This window comes from Balaenoptera ricei, chromosome 16 (genome assembly GCF_028023285.1).
Source record: "Balaenoptera ricei isolate mBalRic1 chromosome 16, mBalRic1.hap2, whole genome shotgun sequence".
In the NCBI taxonomy this organism is placed as follows: Eukaryota; Metazoa; Chordata; class Mammalia; order Artiodactyla; family Balaenopteridae; genus Balaenoptera; species Balaenoptera ricei.
The window spans coordinates 18,246,981-18,270,126 of record NC_082654.1 but is presented as its reverse complement, the minus strand read 5'-3'; the positions used below and the strand labels follow the sequence as shown (position 1 = coordinate 18,270,126).

The 23,146-nt window shown below is 47.4% G+C and overlaps 1 protein-coding gene across 6 annotated transcripts in view; it reads right to left on the bottom strand.

Annotated features, from left to right (window-relative positions):
* Positions 1 to 13,985: 13,985 nt before the first annotated feature.
* Positions 13,986 to 23,146, bottom strand: part of GPAM (glycerol-3-phosphate acyltransferase, mitochondrial) — a 41,839-nt gene continuing 32,678 nt past the window's right edge. For all 6 annotated transcript variants that reach the window (XM_059899762.1, XM_059899765.1, XM_059899764.1 and 3 more), the window contains 5 exons: positions 22,260 to 22,337; positions 21,495 to 21,635; positions 19,994 to 20,183; positions 18,621 to 18,679; positions 13,986 to 17,794 (listed from right to left, as the gene is read on the bottom strand). In XM_059899762.1, coding sequence (XP_059755745.1) covers positions 17,678 to 17,794; positions 18,621 to 18,679; positions 19,994 to 20,183; positions 21,495 to 21,635; positions 22,260 to 22,337 — 585 coding nt within the window. In that variant the 3' untranslated portion in view covers positions 13,986 to 17,677. The remainder of the gene's footprint in view (positions 17,795 to 18,620; positions 18,680 to 19,993; positions 20,184 to 21,494; positions 21,636 to 22,259; positions 22,338 to 23,146) is intronic.

Below are 23,146 nucleotides of genomic sequence, written 5' to 3'. Positions count from 1 at the left end.
GGGATCAATTTAAAATCTGTTTAGGGGGGCTTCCCTGGTGGCACAGTGGTTGAGAATCTGCCTGCCAATGCAGGGGACACGGGTTCGAGCCCTGGTCTGGGAAGATCCCACATGCCACGGAGCAACCAGGCCCGTGAGCCACAACTACTGAGCCTGCGCGTCTGGAGCCTGTGCTCCGCAACAAGAGAATCCGCGACAGTGAGAGGCCTGCACACCACAATGAAGAGTGGTTCCCACTTGCCGCAACTAGAGAAAGCCCTCACACAGAAATGAAGACCCAACACAGCCAAAAATTAAAAAAATTTAAAAAAATAAATTAATTAAAATAATAAGAAAAAAAAAATCTGTTTAGGGGACTTCCCTGGTCCAGTGGTTAGGACTCCAGACTTTCACTGCTGAGGGCCTGGGTTCAATCCCTGGTTGGGAAACGAAGATACCACAAGCTGTGCGGCACAGACAAAAAATTAAAAATAAAATAAAATCTGTTTTAAAGGTTGAGCTGACACAGTTGGCCATGGATTGGATGTGAGGGACAAACGAGAGGGGTCAAGAATGCCTCCCTGTTCTTTGTACACTTGTCATCAGCTGGCCATCGGACCATAGGCATGTTGAGGGTATGAGATGACCCTTTTTTCCCCCAGCACAGAAGAGGTGCTTAGGAAATACCCCTGAGTTGATGGATGGCTCCCAGAGCAAGCACCTCAGTTGCCAGGACAGGCATCTTAGAAGTTGAGCACAGGGCCTCTTTCTCCACTTTGCAGCTGACACCTCCGGGCTCAGTCTTCCGCCTGGATGGTGCTTTTCACCCCGTAGGAGAGGCAGAGAGCAGACCTGTGCTTCCTGACCCTCCCCAGCTCTCCTCCTCAGTTTCCAGGGCATCCCCAGGGACCTCTGGCTGGGCGTTTGGGTGATGGTTGTCGCTGCAGTTTCCATGTCAGTCTGCCCCATCAGCCCACAGGACCTCCGGGATAGAAGCAGAGGTTCACGTCTAACTTCTCAGCTTTGGCAGAGAGCTGGGGCTGAACAACGGGAGGGTGTGGCAGGAGGATGCTGGGTTCTCAGACCTTCTAGGGTCCCTGACAGGAAAGACCCTGGATCAAAATATGGGCAACGGAAGGAGGCGGCAGGAGGAAACTGGTACACAGACATCAAAATAAATTCTGTCTCCACTGAAGACGACTTCTCTGACGCAGCATCCCAGGCGACGGCTTTGAGAAAGGGAACACTTTGTATTTGTTCCTTGACAAGTAGCCTTGAAGCAGTTTTGTAGCCTTGAGAGGAGCCTGTGGCCGTGGGAGAGCAGTGGCTTCTAGGAGGCGGCGGAAGGGAGGAGAGAACAGCCCATGGGTACCAGCACACGCACACGTGCGTGCGCGCGCACACACACACACACACACACACACACACACACACACACTGCTCAGCAGCCTGCCTTTCGATCTTGTGCTTTGAGAATGCTGGTGCTACGAAAATTGAACCTAAATCAGATCAAGCCTCCAGATCCAAGCTCCAGATTACAGGAAATATGGGGGACAGAGGAACAGGCTGTACAGGACCTCAAAGATGCCAACAGCCAGAGCCAGGTGTGGGGAACCACAGAATAACTGACCAGATTGCTTAAACAAGTACGTTGCAGGGGAAAAAAGAGAGGGAGAGGAAAACTGCAGCTCAAAAGAAACTGAAAAGACTTTGCTTGCCATGTGTGGCTCTTACTTGGATCCTGACCACCTGTTAAAAAAAAACTGAGGCAACTGAACGCTGACTAGAGTGATAATGACACACCTGATATCAGGTGTGATAATGACATTGTGATTACGGTTTTAAAACAGAATCATTAGCCTTTAGAGCCGCCTGCCGAAATACTTATGGAAGAAATAATACGATGTCAGGAATCTGCTTTGAAATAATCCAGAGGTGGGAGAGCAGAAAGGATACAGATGAAATGGAACCGGCCCTGGGGTTGGCAGTTGTTGAAAGTAAGTGATGGGAGCATGGGGCTTGTTCACTCCTCTCTCCACTCGTGTGCGTGTGTGAACTTTTCAGGATGCAGAAATCTGCCTTCCGAGCCTTGCTCTGTCTCTGCTTTGCTGTATGGCCCTGGGCAAGAATCTCAACCTCTCTGGGCCTCTCCTCATCTATAAAGTCATACTTACAGTCACACTGCCTTACAGAATGGATGTAAATCTGGCCACTGCCCACTGCCTCTTGTTTCCTCCCGGAACCTGCATTCATAACGCGACCCCCTATCACCCTCGCCTTCAGAAGCATCACCATCTCCAACGCGCCGGTCCTCCCTTTCATCGGATCCCCTCGTGTTCCACAAGGGCTCTGCAGGAGTCCTCTGGCTCCGGACAATTGCTTTCACTAAGACTCTCATTATGATGGAAATCATCTGCCAATGATTTTTAAAATTAACATTCCACACAAGCCCATTACACTACTGACCCAATGAGGGATTATTTTCAGACCGGAGAAAGGGCTGCTGGAGACCAGCAAATAAGCAGGGTCCTCCGGCTGCAGAGCAGAAGCTGCATCCACTGGGAGAAGAAACTGCAGCCCGGCCAGCGTGCCTATAACCCACGTTATTTAGGCAGGAAACCCACGCACGAACTCGGTGCAGCCCCACGGCCTGCGATGCTCAGCGATGCCGGCGACGAGAACCACACCAACCGACACTTCTGCAGACGGGACACCTGCACCTGGAGCCCTCGGGGCCTCTGTGGATCCCATGGGGCACACAGGCCCCAGTGGCCCAGGACAGTCCGTCTCCCCGGCTCCTCCAGAGAGCTCGGCCCCATGGTTGAAGGCCAGAGCAAAATAAGGATAACATCCCCCCTTGGTTCCCTGGCCCAGAGCAGCCTGGAGGTTAGAAGGCTCTGGAAGCCAAGAGCAGAGCCAGCTTCATGAGTTGGTTTCCAGATTCTCAAACAGCAGCAGGCTGGGGTGGCCACTGGGCCAAACCTTCTCTGGATGGAGACCCCCCCGGAGGTCGGAACGCTCGCCCGGGCTTCCAAGAGCAGATCACTGCCCTCTCCCGCCTCCTCCTCCTTCTCCCCTCCCCTCCTCTTCTTCCTGCTGTTTTCCCTCCCCCTCCCCCCTCACTGGGTACCCCCAGCCTTTCAGCTGCTTCTGAGCCCCATCCTGCAGGACCAGCACCTTCTCACCCACTCACTGTCTCCCAAGGGGCTGCCGCCACCCTAGGCAGCTGCTCGCCAGAAGCCAACACCCAGTAGGCACCCGGGGCCAGTGGATGTGATGAGTTCCTACCGAGTGCAGGATCCAGCTAGGCCCTGAAGGGCAGAGGAAAAGGGACAAATACTCCAAAGACAGATTCTCTTTCCCAGGACAGTCACCCCACAGGGAGGAGGCCGCAGGCACTCCCAGGCTCTTGGGCAGGCAGCCCCAACTGCGCACACTGGGGCCAGCTCGGGGAGCCCCTCAGAGGTTCGTCACAGCAGCCCAAAGCCCCCAGGCACTGGCCAGGGGTCCCCACTCCCCAGAGCTCATGTTGGCAATGGTGTGGCCAGACCTGGTCTGTGAGATGCCCAAGCAAACAGCAGCCACATCTGAGCAGCAGATAGGAACAGAGGGCACAGGGGATACAAGGTCGCAGTTCCAGGCACGGTGGCATCTCTGAGGGCCCTGAGACCCCCGAAACCTCTCCCACAATCAGTGGCCTTGGAAGCTGCACCAGCAACTGCAGGGTGCTGGCGCCCTCTAGTGGCTGGAGAGCTCCACCTGGATCTTCTTCCCTGGCCCCGGGAGGAAAGTGAAGGTTCCCAGAGAGATGCCAGCCCAGGGCAAAACTGTGATGTACAGGGCACCAGCCTTCCAGCCTCAGCATTACTCCCCTTGCCCCTCCTCAGCGTCTCCCCATCTTCCCACTGGTCCCAGACACAGTGCGCCTTCTCCCTACGGCCCTTCCCAGCTTGCTATGTGGATCTCAATTTTACTACGGTGCAAACTTTACACTGTAGGACTGACTGTGAAGTCAGTTTAGTGCCGGCAAAGTCTTTGTTAGGAGTGAAGTTCCAATATGATTCAGGCATCCAGAAGGCATTCCTGGGAAACATGGGAGGCACCCACTCTCCCCTTCGGCAAGGCGAGCCAGATTACAGGACTCCTGAAACCATCAGCACCCCACTTTTCAAAGGAGAAGTATGCAGGTGGACCCTGAAGGGGGAGGAAGAGGGATTGGAGCTCACTGCTTAAGCAATAGCAGCGAGGGCCGAGGGGGCTTGGAGTCCCAGGCACAGAGCCAAGGAGAAAAGCCCGCCCTGGCCCCGTCACTCTGTAGCCACCCCAGGCATCCTCAGTGCTCCCAAGACAGTGGGTGGCAGGCAGCAAAGGGGGCCCTGCTTCAGTCCCCTTGACACCAGCGTCTCCAACAGTATCAAATCTTTATGCTTGTTCTACCAAAGGGAGGCCACCCAGGAGATGCTTCTCATGGTCACAACAATTAATCAAGCGCAGTTCCTGCCCTCAGGGAGTTTTGAGTCCATTAATCAAACGTCAGATCCACTGTCCCTGCCGCGTGGCCCCCTGCACCTCCCTAGAGCTGGCTGCTCAAGCACGTCACTCTGCCGCCCAGGCTGCACGTGCTCGGAGCCCCTCCCTCACAGTGCTCGGGAGGCAGTGACCCCACCCCACCCCAGCCCCGGCCACCGGAGCTGGTATTCAACTTGACCCTAGGCCCCATGCCTTTGTGACAGGGCACACCTGCCCATCAATCTCCAGAACGTCCCCAAATCCACCAGTCCCAGACACCATCCTCTCTCGCTGCACCTGTGGTTTCATTTCCTCCCCTTTCCCCAGGTCATGTACACAGAGCAGCAACAATACTCTTTAAAGGGCTTGAGCCTTGATGTTCCCCTTCAGTGGCTTCCCTGCCTCGTGCTCTGGTAGCCTTGTGGCTCAGGGGCTGCCCAGCCTCTCCCAGCTTCTCTGTGGTCCAGTAGGCCTCTGCTCGTGCTGTCCCCTCTGCGGGAACGACCCACCCCTAAGCCCCCTTTGCAATACCAGCTCTTTCTCAGCCTTAAGGCTCTCAGCTTAAATGGCAGCTTGCTCAGAGGAGACTCCCCGAGCCCACACCCCACAATTACACTCTCCCACAGCACCCCAATGGTTTCATTCACTACACATTACATTCTGCATTTTATTTACACCGCTGTTTACTCCTTTTAGACCTGTCTCTCCAAGGAGAATGTGAGCTCCATGAGGGCGGAGATGTCAGTATTGTTCACCACTGCATCCCCAGCACCTTGCTGCATACAGTAGGTGCTCCATGAGTACTGGAATGAATGAATGAAAGGGTCCAGTGCCATAGGAGAGATGCAACGAGGGTTCAGAAGAAGGAACAATCACTTCCAGGTGACCCAAGGGGGAAAAATAAGATTTGAACACGCAGAGGTGGTGAGAGAGAAACTCAGAAGCAAAGGCGTGGAGGAGGGTAAGGGCGGGTTGGGTTTGACTGTAGTGAAGAGTGAGGGTAAAGAAAGGAGAGGTGGTCTTGGAGAGCTCTGGGGGTATTAAAAGAGGAGCAGAAAGGCGCATGGAAGATGAACCGCAAGGCAGAGGTGGGCAGGGAGCTGGAGAGAGTGACAAAGTGACCAGAGCCCGGACTAGCACAGAGCAACTGGCAGAGACAAGGCCATAGACGGGAGAGCTGGGGCTGCAGGAACCACGCCCGCTGCTGCCCCTTATACCCCATCCGTCCCCGTTCCTGTCTCTTCCTTTCCCTTTCCTCCACTTGGAGGATCCATCCCGGAGTCTCATTTGTGGCAATCGGTGAGAAGCCCCATTGCTAAGGAGCACCTAAAGCCCATCCCCCAGGAAGCACACACTCCAGACCCAGGGTCTGGACGGCGGCGTCCTTCTTTCAGCCCCGGGTTAGGAGCCCAAGATGAAGTTCCAGCGCCACCTCGTGGACGGAGCTGAAATGCGGGGCGCGGCCACACCCTGCGTCCCTGCATCCCAGATTCAAGCAAAGTCGCCTCTGAAACTTCCCGACCTCAGGAAGGCTGAGGAGTCTGGGGAAGCCCAGAGCACTAGGGTCAGGACCACGCGGTGGCTTGCACAGCGTCTGCCAGAATATTCTGCGAATCGCTGGCTGAGGGAGCGAGAGGGCAGGTGGAGGTAGAGAAAGCAGGGGGTCCCAGGGTAAATTTTCTGAGTCATCAGGAAAGGGGAGACCTTTAACAGGGTTAACGTTTATAAAGCATTTACTATGTGTCTGCCAGGCTTGATATTAAATGCTTCGTGAATATTCATTACTTCCTCGTAAACCCAGTTAAGTGGAGACGGTTAATCAAGAAAACAGGCGCCAGGTCGCGGGGCTGGTGAGCGCGGAACTGGGATCCGAACCCAGGGAGCCCTCGCCAGATTCTGGGCACAGAATCCCAAAGTTATAAACGCTTCGACCGCAGTCACATCACAGAGATAACCCGGAAGCCCCCAGACTCCTGCGCGGGGACCCTACCTGTTCAGAACTCTAGTTGGTTGGCGGGTCGGAGCTCTGTACCCTCAAGAAAGCCGTGAAAACGGACTCGCCCGTGACTTCGCGGTCATGGCCTTCTTTTCACCCCCGAGAAGCCCCACACCTGCGATTGGCCCGCGCATCACGTTCAACGCCAGCCCTCTATTCCCCTCCTGAAACAGCTGCGGCCTCTTTGTCCTGGATTGGGCACGTTTAACTCCCGAGGCAAACGTGTGAGTCCTGGGAGGCGGGCTTTAAATTATGGGGAAATCATAAAGCTCCACATCTCAGTTTATCACCCTCCTTTTCCCTCCCACCACCCTCATCCCTATCCTATCCCACCCCCAAATGTGGTCACAGCGGGGATTACCACACCCAGATCATGAAATCCAAACAGGAAGAAGCTCAAGGTCAAGGAAACTCCCGGGTGCCATAGAAAGAACAAGGGTTTGAGCGGCGGGTTGGCCATGATTCCCTTAAGATGCCTGCAGCGCTTCCCAAGACTTTCGCGCCTCCACTACTTCCCGGCGTGTAAAATGGGGAGAAGCTAGTCGGGCCTGTAAAGCTGTTAGCGCAGCGACTGGCAATTCGCTTATGCTCGATACGTATTACTTTATTCTCTGCACACTCAAAGGGCTTTCTTTTTTTCATTTTAAATAAAGACGCGCATTTAGAGACTCTGCTCTTTGCTTTGGAAAAATAAACTGCACAAGCCCAATGATTCAATGACCCCTGACCTCCGTGCAGCAGACAATCCAGCAGGCGGAAATATAACAAGCAAGCCCCATGTAAATGACCTCTATTCTTTATTAACCCGTTGTTCCATGTGGAGTACAGACCCAGTGCTGCCAGATCTTCTAATAGTTTTAACACAAGCTAGAATTTTGCTACAATTTTAGAGAAATCTGATATCTTGAACTTTGACTCCATTTGTTTGACATTTCGAAATTACCAAACTAGGCAAGTCTGCAGGGTGAATTAAGGCTATGTACACAGGTTTCGCACATGAACTTTAATATTAAGTTTACTCAAATTTAATTATCAGGTGAGGTTTTGAAAGGACTCGTGTTCCCACTATCTGGTTCTTGCCCTTCTTTCCAGGCCCAATTAATGACTGACTCTGCCATGTGCCCCCTGTCACCACCCAGATCTCCCACAGCAAGTTCTGTCTTTGCCTCGACCAACTACAATATTATTAGCTAACCTTTCTTGGGTAAGGTCCTGGGTCCCCTAGGAGACAGTGCGCTGCCCCCAGGTGAGCACATGCTTTACGCTTGGCCTCCTCTCCCCTGCCTACCTCTAGACTCTGTCAATGTTGATTACACTCCCTGAATCTCTGCCACCCTGAATTCTAATCTCTCTAACCACCGTGTTGATCCTTCTCACTGGCAACCAGCAAAGGAGGCAGGACAGTGTTTACAGATCCACTCCTCATCACCATCTTCAAACATGGATGTCAAACCAGGAATTAGAAATGCCACGTTCTCTCTGGCTCTACTTATCCTGCGTTGACAGCGCATGGGTGAGTCCAACTTAACAGTCTTTGGAAACACTCGCTCTTGACACCACTGGGCTCAGCACCTAGTCAATGAAAAGTCGCGAGGACTGCCTCAGTTTGGGTTCCCCTGAAAACAGCTCCTGAGACAGGATTCGGCTGCCCGTCCTTGACGTGTGAGCTGATGTCAGGAAGCACCAGTAACGGACAGGCAAAGGGAGACGTGGAAGGGGGAGAAGGATGATTACACCCCAAGAAAAGGGAATAATGAGTGGGTCACTGCTATGGCCAGCTGGAGCTTAACCCCACTGAGGAGCCTCTGAATTGTTCCAATGAGGGGCTGTTTATCTTCTAGCTCCACACCCCAACCCCTGCTGGATGACCATGACTGCTGGGGTATTGACTCACCGGCAGCTTCCAGCAGGCTCTGGTGGCTCCCAACGCTCCCGAGTCAGGGACCGCCCTCAGCAGGGAGATCCAGGCAGACAGAGGTGCAGGAGTGTCCACAGGTGACCCGGAGGTGGCCACGGGCATACAGGTAGGGTCCTACAGAATCCACTGCAAGGGGCTTCCCTGGTGGTGCAGTGGTTGAGACTCTGCCTGCCAATGCAGGGGACACGGGTTCGAGCCCTGGTCTGGGAAGGTCCCACATGCCGCGGAGCAACTGGGCCCGTGAGCCACAACTACTGAGCCTGCGCGTCTGGAGCTTGTGCTCCACAACAAGAGAGGCCGCGATAGTGAGAGGCCCGCGCACCGCAATGAAGAGTGGCCCCCGCTCGCCTCACCTAGAGAAAGCCCTCGCACAGAAGCGAAGACCCAACACAGCTAAAAATAAATAAATAAATATATATATTTAAAATACTCCCTCTTAAAAAAAAAAAAAAAAAAAAGAATCCACTGCAAGAACCCTGCCTCAGGAAAACCCAGCACCAGAACAGAAGCCAGTCCTTACGTTTAGAGAATAAATTACACTTTCAAGGCATCGCCCACTGGCTCAGGTGGTTTTCCCAGCACTCCCGTGATAGACGTGCTAGATGTGGGGACATTATTCTTCGCCCTAATTTACAAATGGGAGAAATCAAGTGTTTGCCCAAAGTCATATAATCAGTTACTAACTCTAATTTGCAGACTTGATGAACTTCTTATAAAGACCTTGCCAGCGGGGTTACTTTAAATAGCAAAGCATGTAATCCTTTAAAATTATTTTGCAATTTTTAAACTTGATTTCCTAACAGCTTTTTGGGAATTCATCTGATTCTTGGCATTGTCTGTCTTTGTGTGCTTGTGTGGTGGGCTTCGCTGCAGTGACTCCCATACTCAGTGTCTGCAACTTTCTGGCCCCTCACGGTGTCCTGAGACTCAAATGCCCTTTCTGACAATTACTCTTTCAACCTCTGCATTTCACCTTTATTTATGTAAAGTTATTTTCTGGGCACTGACAAGACTCTACTGTTAATTAAATTGACTTAAAACAGGAACCATGGATACACGATGTAAAACTACCTCTTGGTTCAGTAGCTTAGGGAAGCACAATGAATTTTCATCAAGAATGACCTAAATGCACGTTGTTGCCAGTGAAATTAAGTTTCATCCTGATCAAAGACAATGGCTGTGTTCTATCACCCAATTTAGACATACTTTCCAAATTAATTTGCCTGCTTTATGCCTGCATTGTGCCAACGAAAAGAATGTCATTCGCCGTCTGGCTCTACAAGGATTAAGTCATTAGCCACTGCCGTTGCTGACCTTTAACATACCCTGAAAGGAGATTGGGGCAAAGATCAGGAATGAGGCACTCTGTGCTCTGGGAAAACTGGCAGAACAGGCCTTCAGAGAGTTAGATATTTTCGGGAGAAAATTTTATGAACACAATTTCTTGCATCTTCTCATACTTACACAAGCACTAAAATCATTAACTGAGATACCTGTTTCTCGTGACTAGCAACAACCTTCTGCGGAGATGTGTGCCTGTTGACACCTACCCCTTCTCCAAAATCACTCTCATGCTGACCTCTCTCCCCACCTCTTTGGAGCAGTTCCTCAGAGCTATCTGAGAGGCTGTCTCCCAGGCTATAATCCTCAGTAAGTCCCCACATAAAACTGAAACTCACAGCTCTCATGTTGTGCGTTGTTATTTCAGTCGACTATTGGGAGGGAACGTCTATGGGGAAAAGTTAATGAGGCTGCAAGACTTCAACAAAAGAGATTTTGTAAAAATTCCCAATCCAGAGATGGAAACAAACTTTATGTAAAGAAAAAACAAAAAAATGACTTGCAGTTTAGAGCCTTAAAGCGTTATAAAACTGTGGCCCTGTTAATACCATTACTGTCTCAGGATTGCAGATTTAGAGGTGATTTATGCAGTGCCTTGGAGGAAAGGGCTATCTCCTGACCCCAAGTGGAGGGGCCAGGACTGCGGCCTGCAGTGTGGGAGGCCAGGGTGGAACTGCCCCCTTTTCTTTCTGCACAAGAGGCAGAGACTTTTCCAACTCAGTGAACACAGTGGAAGACTTCAGAACAAACCCAGCCAAAGCCTGCCTTGTGCGCAAAACCCCTCCCAAGTAAACGCCACCTCCAGATTCTGTTCCAGTGTTATTTGTTCTCTCTTCCAGACAGGCACCCACTGGGGAGGCTGAGTGCCTCCAATGAGCCCTTGTAAAATGCAGTGTTGAAGATCAAGTTTGGAAACCAGCCCCACAGCCTGCCAGCAAGATGACCGTGAGAAATAGCTTACATTCAGTTTCCTCTTAGGGTCTTTAGGACCCCTACTACATGATCAGCGTGGTGCCCGGCACACACGTTCATAAAAATACTATTACATTGTTGGTTTGCAAACTGGCCCCTGTACACAGAGGGCAAGGAGAGAACAGAGGAAGAGGCAGACTGTTCCAGATTGGTAGGTGGCAGGTTTAATAAGCAAGGGAACTTACCTACGAGGATTGTCTTGGGCGGTGCAAGACAGTAGATCTCTGCCCCCATCAGCTAGAATCTTAAAAGTCTATATAGAGGCCTTAACTGGGTTCAGTCACGTATTCAGTCGAGCTGGTCTCGGCAACACCTTACTCTCAAGGCTGCATCCTTGAAATGGCTGCCAGCATGGGAATAGTAAGCAGCACATACATTCCAAGGACAGAGGAGGGGGTAAGGAGCCTCCTGCTGCCGGGGTCTAACTCTCCAGTCAACCAATGGTCACTTCCTATCCGTGATCCCCTCCAACACATATGCTAATCGTTGCTGAATTCTGGCTCTGCCTCGTGACACATCCACAGTAAGTGGCGACAAGTTCTAGCCATCTTCAACCTCAAAAGCTCTCCTCCTGCTTAGCTCTGTGCAAAGGGCACAGTGTAGGAGGGCTTCTGAGAAATCCTTTGAGCTGGATACATCACCATAGTGACGTGGTTGCCCTCTGAATTGTACAAGGACACCCTTAACAGTGGATTTTTCAAGAGGAAATTAGGTGGAGTGAAGGGAAAGAATCCTTACGTCCTTTTCCCCCTGTCCTGATGAGACATACTGCTTTCTGCCTTATTCCTCTGTGCCTGTCGGCTGTTCCAGGACAAGGGCAGAATCTGCAAACCCCAGAGAAAAGTGTGTCACCATGATGGAGAGCAAATTTGCACTCTGCCTTGGCAGAAGCCTTCAGCAAACTGCTTCACCCCTCAGTTTCATCAGTGGTAAGATGGGGCTAATAGTATTGTACCTACCCCCGGAGGATTGAGGTGATGCATAGAAAGTTCTTAGCGCAGTGCCCAACTCTGTACCCATAAAGAAGTCCCAGGTACCAGCATGTCAAGCGCATTGTTTTGCTGGAGCCAATAAACTTCCAGTTTCACAACCTTATGTACCTATAATTTGCCATGTTCGACACCAAACACAAGGATGGTCCCTACTTCACTGGATGGGACTTGATCATTTTGCTTTCTTGTCCACCTTCCATTTGGCTGGTGGTCATTGAAGTGGGATTGAAGTGGGTGGGATTGAAGTGGGTGGGATTGGGGAGGAGAGAAGATGGCGGAAGAGTAAGACGCGGAGATCACCTTCCTTCCCACAGATACAGTAGAAATACATCTACACGTGGAACTGCTCCTACAGAACACCCACTGAAGTGGGTGGGATTGAAGTGGGGTGGAATTGAGGGTCGAACGATGCTGCTTCTGTTCTAGATTCTATCATCACTTACTGTGCAAGCACCAGTGACGTCCTCTTCTGTAAAACTTGGGTGCCAGATACCAGGTGACTCCTAATTTCCCTTTCAGAGCTACATTTTCTTTCCTAAGTAGGAAATCGAGAAAACCAAATACCACACATTTGCAACACTCTTAAGCTTACAAAACACTTTTGCATTCATTCCACCTTATTTCATCTTCAAAAATCCACTGTTGTGGGCTTCCCTGGTGGCGCAGTGGTTGAGAGTCTGCCTGCTAATGCAGGGGACACGGGTTCGAGCCCTGGTCTGAGAAGATCCCACATGCCGCGGAGCAACTAGGCCCGTGAGCCACAACTACTGAGCCTGAGCTTCTGGAGCCTGTGCTCCTCAACAAGAGAGGCCACGACAGTGAGAGGCCCGCGCACCGCGATGAAGAGTGGCCCCCACTTGCCGCAACTAGAGAAAGCCCTCGCACAGAAACGGAGACCCAACACAGCCAAAAATAAATTAATTAATTTAAAAAAAAAAGAAAGAAAACAGTGGTAAATTAAAAAAAAAAAAATCCACTGTTGTCCCCACACAACACAGAGGACACCCATGTATGTTCACTGGGGTGAGGCGACCAGCTCAAAGTCTTCCAGCATGTGCACGAGAGCCAGACTCAATCTTAAGTTTTTTGCTCCCCAAACCCCATGCTCTCTCTGCTATATTCCTTTTCTTAAAAATAACAACAACAGATTTGAAAGGCTATATAAACTCCACACACAGAACACAACTTGGACGAGGCTTCCTTTTCCTAGATTGAGGGCTGAGAAGCACCCAGACGCCAAGCTTTGTGGTACAAGTCACACAACGCAGGAGCTACGCTGGCATCCAGAGACGGCTAAGCAGTGGCCGCTGCGTGGACATCACAGATGCTGTGGACAATTAAGAAAATGCCTTTCTATTTGTACATTAGAATTTTGCTAGTTAGGTGTGTACCGGACCGACTGTAAGGTGTTTAAAAGGGGCATAACTAGGACTACAATTAGTGAATATAGGACTAAACATTAAAAAGACTAAACTTCAAAATTAATATCCACTTAAAAACGAGTGGTTGTAAAAGTTAGAATTTTGCCTTGATGAAGGGAAGGCAATGTTTGGCAGGAGCAAGAAAGTCGCTAACGCAAGGGAAAGAACGAATACACCAAAGGGTGAGGGCATAGTCATGGCAACAACATCCCAGAGGAAATCAAAGGGGCTACAGTACAAAGTTCAGATCGAGAAGCTGGTGCAGAACAGGTGGGTTGATCCTGGGTGTTGAGCAGGTTCACAGCCCTGTCACGCACTGTCATGCACCCAAAGGGCACGGATGGCATCACCAGGCACCTGTTTAACACCCTTTCCAGGGGGCACACTTTGGAGAGAAGGCTGCATTTGAGCAGTTTCAAAGCATCCAGAGAAAACTGTGCTCTAGTAAAATACTCGTCTTACTTGTCAAAAAAAGTAAACTATTCTGAGCAACTATCATGAACTAGTGGGAAAAACCTAAGACTTCAGTTCATGCTTTTATAAACTTAAACATATTAAAATATATCAGAAGCACCACGTTTAAAGGAATATTTACAGAAACCCAAAGAATCTCTCTGTGATGTGAATATTTACTGAGAAGGGCAGTAGCCAAGCTGTAGATATCTACATCCCCAAATGCTTGATCAAATTTGAAGAGCTCTGGGTCAATAATAAAATCATGCACTGTAGGTTCACAAATTTATGTAAGATTATTTCTTATAAGCATTTTAATAAAGGCCTATGTGAAGTCAAACAAGAACCGTTCGTACAATGAATTATGTAGGGAACTTTTAACTACAAATGCAAGACATCCAGAATATATTCACTTTTTGGTTTATTAAAACAAAACTACACTTCTGTGCTTCTTACAATACACTGACAAGCATAAAAATCAATGTTTCCAAATAAGTTTCACTCACAGCGTCACATGGTACTTTATAATAAATCTTTTTATAACAATCTGACACTTCTCTGTACAACGGGCAAATAGTTTAACACCTTCCATCAAGGCTTTTCAGAACTTTAGATGTTTAGAAATAAAGTCAAAAGTCTCTTTCAAATTCAATCATTAGTTTGTATTAAACTGAAACGCCAGATGCTAAGTCTCAAGTTCCTAAAATGTGTTTTAAAAAACAGATTTACATCCAAGTTAAGTCTTATAAACCTCAGTGGTAAGTCCTATCGTTTCTAAACACTAGAACTATTTGTGGATAAAAAGCTGCATTCGATTGTGCAATATTTTCTTCTAGGTTTGAATTAAAATCTTAATTTTTTTATCCCAATTAATCCTAGTGTTAACTTTGCTACTTTTGGTGAAAAACCCAGATACGTTAAGGGCTGGTCTTTCATCAAAGAAAAGAGCTCTGACCACCTATACTATAGTTTTCTGTGCTTATTGTCTCCAGGGGAGGAAATACACATCCATGAAATGTAACATTTGATCATACAAAACGCATATGCAAATTCTGCCTCTGTGCCACAGGGCAGTTGTTGTTTTGACCCCTTACAGAACTACCTAACATAGTGTTTCCCAAAATGTTTTCTGTGACCCTAAGGAGAGGTCCATAGGTGTCCCAAAGGGGAAAAAGGCCCTGGGATCACACAGACTGGGAAATGCTGGGTTAAACGGGCTTGGTACTGGCAGGCCCTGAGCCCTTACTGCACTCAAGTGCACTGTGAGTTTCTAGGAAAGAGGGTCCGTGTGCAAATTTATTTTACCAGCAGCACTTTTTCTATATACAAAACACCTATGAAGATCTCACAGAGCGCTCACATACACGGAGAACTTTGGGAAATGCTTTTCCCCTTCGGATTGGAAATCCCACAATCTTACATTCATTGCAATCCCTGATGTTTTCTCCACTCACTCTTGTGGCTTTGTGAGACTTAAAAGATCTGAGAAGGAAGACTCACAGTACTAACTTACTAGTTCTACACACTTCATGCTAGTTCTTTCCCTTGGTTCTTCTTTAAATTTTGAGAGTAAAAATTCCTTCCCCTCTTTTGAATTTCTTAGGATTTTCTCATTTTGAAAGAGTGCAATTTCACATTGCTTATTATTGGGTCTTTTTGTTTGCTTTTTAACTTGAGTCACAGCTTGTCTTCCCCTGGAGGACATGCATTTCAGTTTTCTAGAAATGCAATAGAGTAAACTGTAGTAAATTATTTACAAGCACCTAGTTTGTGTCATCTTACATGAAAGACACTCGCTTTTGGAAAACAAGAATAAATCTTCTAGCAAAACAGTGCTCTCTGGAAGCCTTACTGGGCTGATGGATGTTCGTTAGTAACGAGGCACTCAAGAATGAGCTGTGCTAAAGTTAACTCGAGGGTGAGCTTGTCTGGATGAGTAGAACTTTGGTTGAGATTTGTCTTCCTTAAAAAAGGTTTTCAAAGCACCAGTTAATTACAGAAAGCATGCATATTTATTCTCACAGTGAGTTAAGTGGCGAGAGAGCTAGCAAATCATACATTGCATTCCCCAAAGCATCTGAGTAGATTTCTAGAAAACAAACCAACTGAAAGGGAAAAATAAAGCCAGAGAAGCCACTGTTCCCTGCTTAGGCTGGTGCAGCAGTAGCTCTTAGCAGAAGTCACAGGCAGGGCAGCAGAATCCACTGGGAGGTCAGTCCCAACCTTGACTTAAAGGGTCTGAGTAATCCTTGGTCTATAATTTAGCGGATGAGTAAAAGAGACTAGTGAAATATTTGCTTGCCTAGACAAGGAACACACAAGGGGATAAATAAGCCTCCCTGGCTGTTCCCCCAAACACAGAGCTCCATCCTACTTAGGAAAATGGAATGCTACACGGGGAAGACCCCGCTCCACACCAGAGACGCTGCAACACTGACAACTGCTTAATGGTACGTGAACGCCTATAAAGAAAACATATATTTTAAACGCGGAATTTGAAAAGAGTGGAAGAAAATCACAAAAGCATGACATTATTGCTCTGAGTTTCAAAAGTTTCATACAATGTGAAATACCAATTAGTACCTTTCCCTCTTGCAACACACACAGAATATTCATGAGATATTATTAGTGTTTAAAAATCCAAGCTGATGAAAGCACGAACTTAATTCTCAGTACTTTTCGATTAAATTCAAAGATTACCTGCAATATTCATCACGAAAAATTCCTATTCCATAATACCATGGAGAGAAGAGAAGGAACAGTAAGCTGTTAGAAAACGTTTAATGTTACATGATTTTTAAGAAATCACTATAATTACCACAATTAGCTAACAATTATGATCCCTGCTCACAAAAAGGCACCTACATGTTATGAACAATTTTTCATAATTATTTGCCACTATGTGGCATTGGGGTTTAGGAAAATAACCCACGCACATTTTTAAAGAACTGTGGTTTTTTTCTTCCTCAAAGCTAAAAAATCTATAAATGCCTCTGACCATTTGCCAGTCCGCAGGGCTATCACATATACTGTCCAGGTTGTACTCTGCCCAACGTGAGTGGGTACCAGCCACCCAGAAGACGTGCAGGGCACGACCTGTCTGCGTGGCATGAGAGGACTGGGTCAGTAGCCTGAAGCCAGGGCACTTTAACACAGGCTATCAGGCCAAGCTAATAAGTTAGTACAGTTGCTCTCTCTAAGAAACAGCTGTACCTGAGAGAGGCGGGTACTACCTGAGGGGTGGGAAGGGATACAGACATAAAATAGGAGTTGTTCCTAAATACTTGCTGGTCATTTAAAACTCAATGGCACTTTTTCATATGAACAAACGTTTTCAAAGTCAGTTTTCTGGCCAGGTTTATCTTGAATTTCGCCAGCCAAATTTATTTCCTGGTGTTAGCTGTTTGGTCACATTATCTCTATTCCTGACCTAAACTAATATTGTGTCTTCACTTAGCTCTTAAAACACTTTCTGTATCTGACTGCAACAGACAGCACAGTGATACCTGGGTGTGATGTATATTAGCCCATTCATTTGTAAAGCACTTTAAGATGAAAAGTGTTCCCACTTAAAATTTAGCTACGATTGACAAAGATAAAAACAAAAAAACACAAACAAACAAAAAAAATCCAGGGAATGGATGACGCAATTATTTTTAAAGGAAGCATTAACCATTAATCAGAAAATATACCAACAAATTACCTGACAGCATTAAGTATACTATACATGATTCAGTTCTAGAATCAACTACATTTTTGTGTCCATCACAGTAATTAGTCCTTAACAGTTATACTTAAAATGTAAATCTTTAATAAACTCCAAAATAATCGTTTGTGATTTCATTTTGTAATCTATTGATTATGAACTGTGAACGGAGGCTGAGGGCCCCTAAAGTGTGATCTGTAGGCGGCTGTGTCATCTCAGAGCCCGATGGTCACAGATCACGGAGGGGAGAAGGCACTTGTCTTCCAGGAGGTCACATCAGGACAGGTCAGGCCCGACCACACGATGGCACCTTCCACTCTCGAGCCACAGGCAGGAGCCTACAAGGGACTCATCCCGCACTCGTCACTGGCCAGACGTGCCAGGAGTTACCTACAGCACCACAAAACTCAGAATATATTCTAGGAGTTTTTGCCGGTTGCACTGAGGTAGAAAAGTGCTGCTGAGTTCTAAAACAGACACTCTCTTTTGTTTGGTCTCTTTGAAAACCTAGAGAGAAAGTTTAGATTAAATTAAAGACAAACCAAAAAGGGTGGGGGGGAAATTTCTGTCACCAACCCTGTTCTGTGTCCTAGACCAGAAAATGCAGTAAGGCACGTAGAGCCATATGCGGGCTTTAAGTAAACGTCCAAGTAGGCGTGTGCGAGTGTGGGGTGGGGAGGTTATGGGGGCAGATGTGGGGTTTTTGGGGTGGAGTTCAACCAGTGTACTGTATTTTTAAATTTATGTTGGAATAAAGTCATAAATATTCCCTTACAAAGACCACTAGTACCTTCATGGAACTCATGTCCCAAATGATATGTGAAGATAAGGGATACCTGAGGATGCTTCTAGAAATATCGGTAAAAGCACAAGAAAATAACTGAAGGGACTTCCCTGGCGGTCCAGTGGTTAAGACTCCACACTCCCAATGCAGGGGGCATGGGTTCGAATCCCTGGTTGGGGAGCTAAGGTCCCGCATGCCGCACGGCGCAGCCAAGAAAAAAAAAAAAAAGAAAATAACTGAAAATCATATGGCATAATTAACATCCCCATCAAAACTGTAGTAGAATCTTGAAACACACTGACACCTTCGTTTGGAATGAAGGTGAAAACCAGGAAAATTCTGAAACGTTCAAATAAATCTGTGCTGATGGGCCTCACCTTCAACGTGCCCCTTCTCCCAATCCCCAGATATGCCTGCATGATTAATCCAGCAGAAACTGCTTCTCCCAGGGTTCAGCCCAACACAAAGGTGCCTCACATAGACTAGATCTAAATAGAAAGAAGACAGACGTGAACACACTCTTTTATACCATAAGCAGGGGACACTCACCCCAATATCCTTAAACATTTTCACAGCATTCTTCACAAGACAATAGGTGGCACTCTCAGCTGTGGAGAAAGAAAAAGCCCCTGTCAAACGTTTAGGCCCAGCAACAACGTAAACCCCCGATATCCACAGTAAGAGCGCGGGAGGCTAGGGAGAGGGTCAGAGCAAGTCCAAGGACTGGGTCAAGCTCCCTTTCGCTACTGGCAACCTGTGAGGCCTCAAAGGATCTGCCATTTCTTTAAACCTACTTTGTCATCTTTTAAGGAAAAAAGAGAAGGAGAGAGGGATAAGAAGAGAAAGAGGGAGGGAAGAACAGAGAGAAGAGGAAGGGAAAGAGAAATACCCAAAACATCCCTCTTGAAGGATTTTTGTAAGACTCAAACAAGACAGTGTGTAGAAATTCTTTTAAACTACACAGTGATGCACACATGACTACCACACCAGTGGGACCAGAAAGAGCACAAGTCTAGAGGCTGGAAAAAAAGAATTCTAAACCCAGGTTGCCCTTTAACAAGCTATGTGATCTGGAATAATGTCCTCATCTATAAAGTGAGGTGATTCTAGCTCTAGATAGCAATCTAGAGATATATCTAGGGATATACCTACACATCTATCTATCTATGTATCTATCTATCTATAGAGAGATCTAGATACCTCTAGATAACTATAACTAGATATCTCCAGATAGATTACCTCTAGATCCCTCATGGCTCTAAAAATTATTGATTCAAAGTAGTTTCAGTCCTAAACCGTTAACTGTATAAAATGCTACTCCCACCCCAGTCACACCTCTTCTGCAGCAGACAGTACCAAGTGCCGGCCAGTATGGGGGGCACATGAAACACCCACTGCTACTAGGAGTGCAAACTGGTTCAGCACTTAAGAACCGCTTGGCAGTACCCACTACAGCTGAACCCACCACACCCTCTGACTAGGCAATTCTCCTATACAGCCCAGCATAAATGAGTCCCTGTGTTCACCCAAAGACACATTCAAACATGTCCACAGCAGCACTATTCAGAGTAGCTCTGAACTGCAACACCCAAATATCCATCAATGATGGATGTGAATAAATAAAATGTGGTAAATACTTATACAATGGAATACTACAAAGCAACAAGAATAGACAAACAACTACATGCAACGACATGTATGAATCTCACTTACAAAGTTAAATGAAAAAGGCCAGACATAAGAATATCTATCTGTATCATTCAATTTATATAACACACCCAAACAGGTAGTAGTAGTAATCTATGGAGTTAGAGGTCAGGATAATTTTGCATTCTTTTTTCCAATTATCTACAATGAGCAGATTCCTATAATCGAAAAATGTGTATAGCTTTTAAAAGAAGCCAAAATAGGGTCACACATACCATACACTGCAACACTTCTTTCTGTCCTGGTTATTAGGTATTTGTGCAGCTTCTGCAGATATTCAGGCTCCGGAACAGGACCACTGAAGTTGTGAATGAAGATGGCAGCAGAGCTGTAGGCCTCCAGCAAAGGCCCAAGGAGCCTCTGCAGGAAGGTGATGAACTGCTGGTGCTCCTTGGACTGGCTCACCTGGGAGGGCAAGGGCGGGAGACCCAGTCACCGGGGGACGAAGGAACCCCCTCGGAGCACCAGCGGCTCGAGAGGCCGGCCTCTCACCGCCTCCACACGGAAGCAGCCTACTACTCCGTGTGCACAGAATCGCCCCCGCAAATGACTGCTGGTTTTGAAATGCGTTCTTTGTTGTAATCACTGACATTCACAGTACTTGAGGTTTGCGTTCATTGAACAGCTGCCTAGGAGAAATTGTCATACTTGAATGACACAATTATGCCATACTGTCATCACTGAAAATAGCTGGTCCCGAGGCTGGACCCTCCAGACTTTGAAGCCTGGCTCGACGGTCACTCAAGTGCGCAAAAAGGCCACATGCCGAGACCCCCGAGATCATCTCAGTCCCTCCCAGCCCTCGCTGCCTGCCATCCCCACAGGGCTTCGGGCCCACAGTCCGGCACAGCGGGGAATGGTGGTGGTGATGGTGGGGTGCTTTGGGCAGTGGGCACTCTCATTGCACCCCTCCCCCGAAACATGCACGTTCAGACAAGCCTCTCTGGAGTGTGGAAGCAAGATCACTGCCCCATCTCGAAACTAATAATACCCAACATGGAAAACCTCCAAAAGTCATTTGGACTCTCCTCTGGGTGTGTGTGTGTGTAAACTAGGGGTATTATCCTGCTGCAAAGAGAGTAATCCACTTAGGGTATTCAGAAAAGAAGGGTCATTATTACTAATTTCTAAAATTACAAATCAGACAAAATTGCTTTTTCTAAAGCAGGGACAATCTTTTAAAAATAAAATTTTCTCCTGTGATAGGATTTGTCTTAATTGAAGGCAAAGAGCTTGATGTAGGCAATTTGGGGCGAGACGGCAAGACTGAGCGTGACTCACAGAGAGCAACTGGGCCGGTGGCAGCTGAGTATTAATCCTCTCCCATACCTGGTACGGTGCTGCCTTGCTTCAGTGATGACTGAACAAAACCACTGCCTCTTTAGGAGTGAGTGCAGGTGTGGGTCAACAGGTTTGCACCTGTGCATTATGATGAGTGGCTCATGAAAGGTATCATCTATGATGTTCATCTTCCTGAATTTTCAGACTCTTGTCTCTTTTTCCATTTATCTATACCCAAACTGAACAATTTAAGGTATTAATTCAGTTCAAACAGTTTCGGTATCCTAACTGAGCAGAAAGCACCCCAGCTAGTTTGTGAGCGCGCTGAATGTGAATTAGTCACCAGAGTCCCAGTTTATAAGAACCTCATAACTTGTGGCGACATAAGCCTCAACTCATCACTGTCATGTCCACCAGAATTCTTCGCCCAAGTACCTTCAGGTAGCAATCTCGCTGCTCCTCACCAAAATCGCTGTCTTCATCTTCTTCATCACTTCGCCAAGACAAAGGTTCAGGAAGCTTCTTGTCCCACTGCTGCTCCGCAAGACCAGGACTGGTATCCTCCTGATCATCTGGCTATGCCAGGGAGATGACCGAGAGTAAATAAACAAGCACAGGCACGCAAACACCTGCCCGGCTGGACCCCAGACAAAGCAGTCCTCTCTCATTCCCTCCCCTACTCTGCTCTGTTTAGCCATTCACAACATCAATCCACTGCCCTCTCCAAACTCAAAATCACTCGGAAGACAGCAGGGGAGGGAAAAAAGAAAGAGTGAGGGCGAAAGCTACCAGACAGATCAAATAAAATACCCTTCCCTCTCCTAAACTGGTACCTATTTTCCCAGGCCATACCCTCTATACTAAAGGTGCCAAAATTAAAACAAAATCTCAAAAAAGAAAAATGCATATGTGCAAGCTACAAGCACACAGATATGCAGAAGAGCTGATCTTGGAAGGCAGACTTCTGGATGTCAGGGAATCAAGTCAAGATATGTCTTACACAACACCCATTACACAAAAGCAACCAAAATATTAAGCAGTCCCGAAAGACATTTATTCTCCCCATTCTTATTTTTCTCTTCATCTCATCTGGACTCGACTATATATCAAGCGGAATTATTGGTTCAGGTGGCTGGTAGGAAAGATAACGAAGAGCAAGAAACTAAATACAGGCAAACAAAGGCAAGCATGTCCTCTTACCTCCGCCACTATAAGAATGCCATACTGGATAAACCTGCCTACTGTTTCATGGCAAATTTGGTAAAACGTCTGGCAGGGCTAAAAAGAAAAGGCATTTCAATGTAAATGTCACTGTCCTCCACTGATTTTTTTAAAGACAGAAAATAGCATACAAGGTAGCTGCTGAATACTTCCACGGCATCACCTGCCTCCCTCCACTGGGCAAGCCCTTAGAGTTCCGACGCCCGCCCTCTTGATGAGTGCATGTCGTGGACGAAAGAAGAGACCTTGTAACCTGACTGGCAGAGCACCCAATGCAGCCCCACCGGCAGAGGGAGCTCCTGAGCTGTGTCTCCCCGAGTGGAGCAAGGCCTTAGAAGGGCTGCTTGTCAGGACCCTACACCTGCTTCTTCCTGTATAAGACAATTTCTCTGCAAAAGCTATCTTACAGTAAATGTTGTACACAAAGGTGGTGGATGAGGAAACACAATATGTATTCAAATAACTCAAGAAAGACCCAAGTGAAAGACAAGGTCAAACTTGAGAGCCTTATCTACCCTGTTCCCTCCCACCCTGCCCCCAAGATTCATGCAGAACAGACTCCCCAACAGGACCACAAACGTAACATGTATAAAGAACGCTGTGGAGGAGAGCTGCACTCACAATACCTGGGCTCATAAATGTCCCAGGACACATTCATGTAAGTGGAAAAGAACAGACTTCAAAATAAAATATAAATTCTGTTTGTTGATGATTTTGAGGAAAAAATCTCTCTACTGCTTAATATGCATGCCTCATTATAAATGTCTAGAAGTATTTAAATATAATATAAATGCTCATTAGTTCCGCTGGGCCTTACTTTCCCCATTTGTAAAGGAGAAGGGGTTGAGCAGATGAGTTTTAAGGCT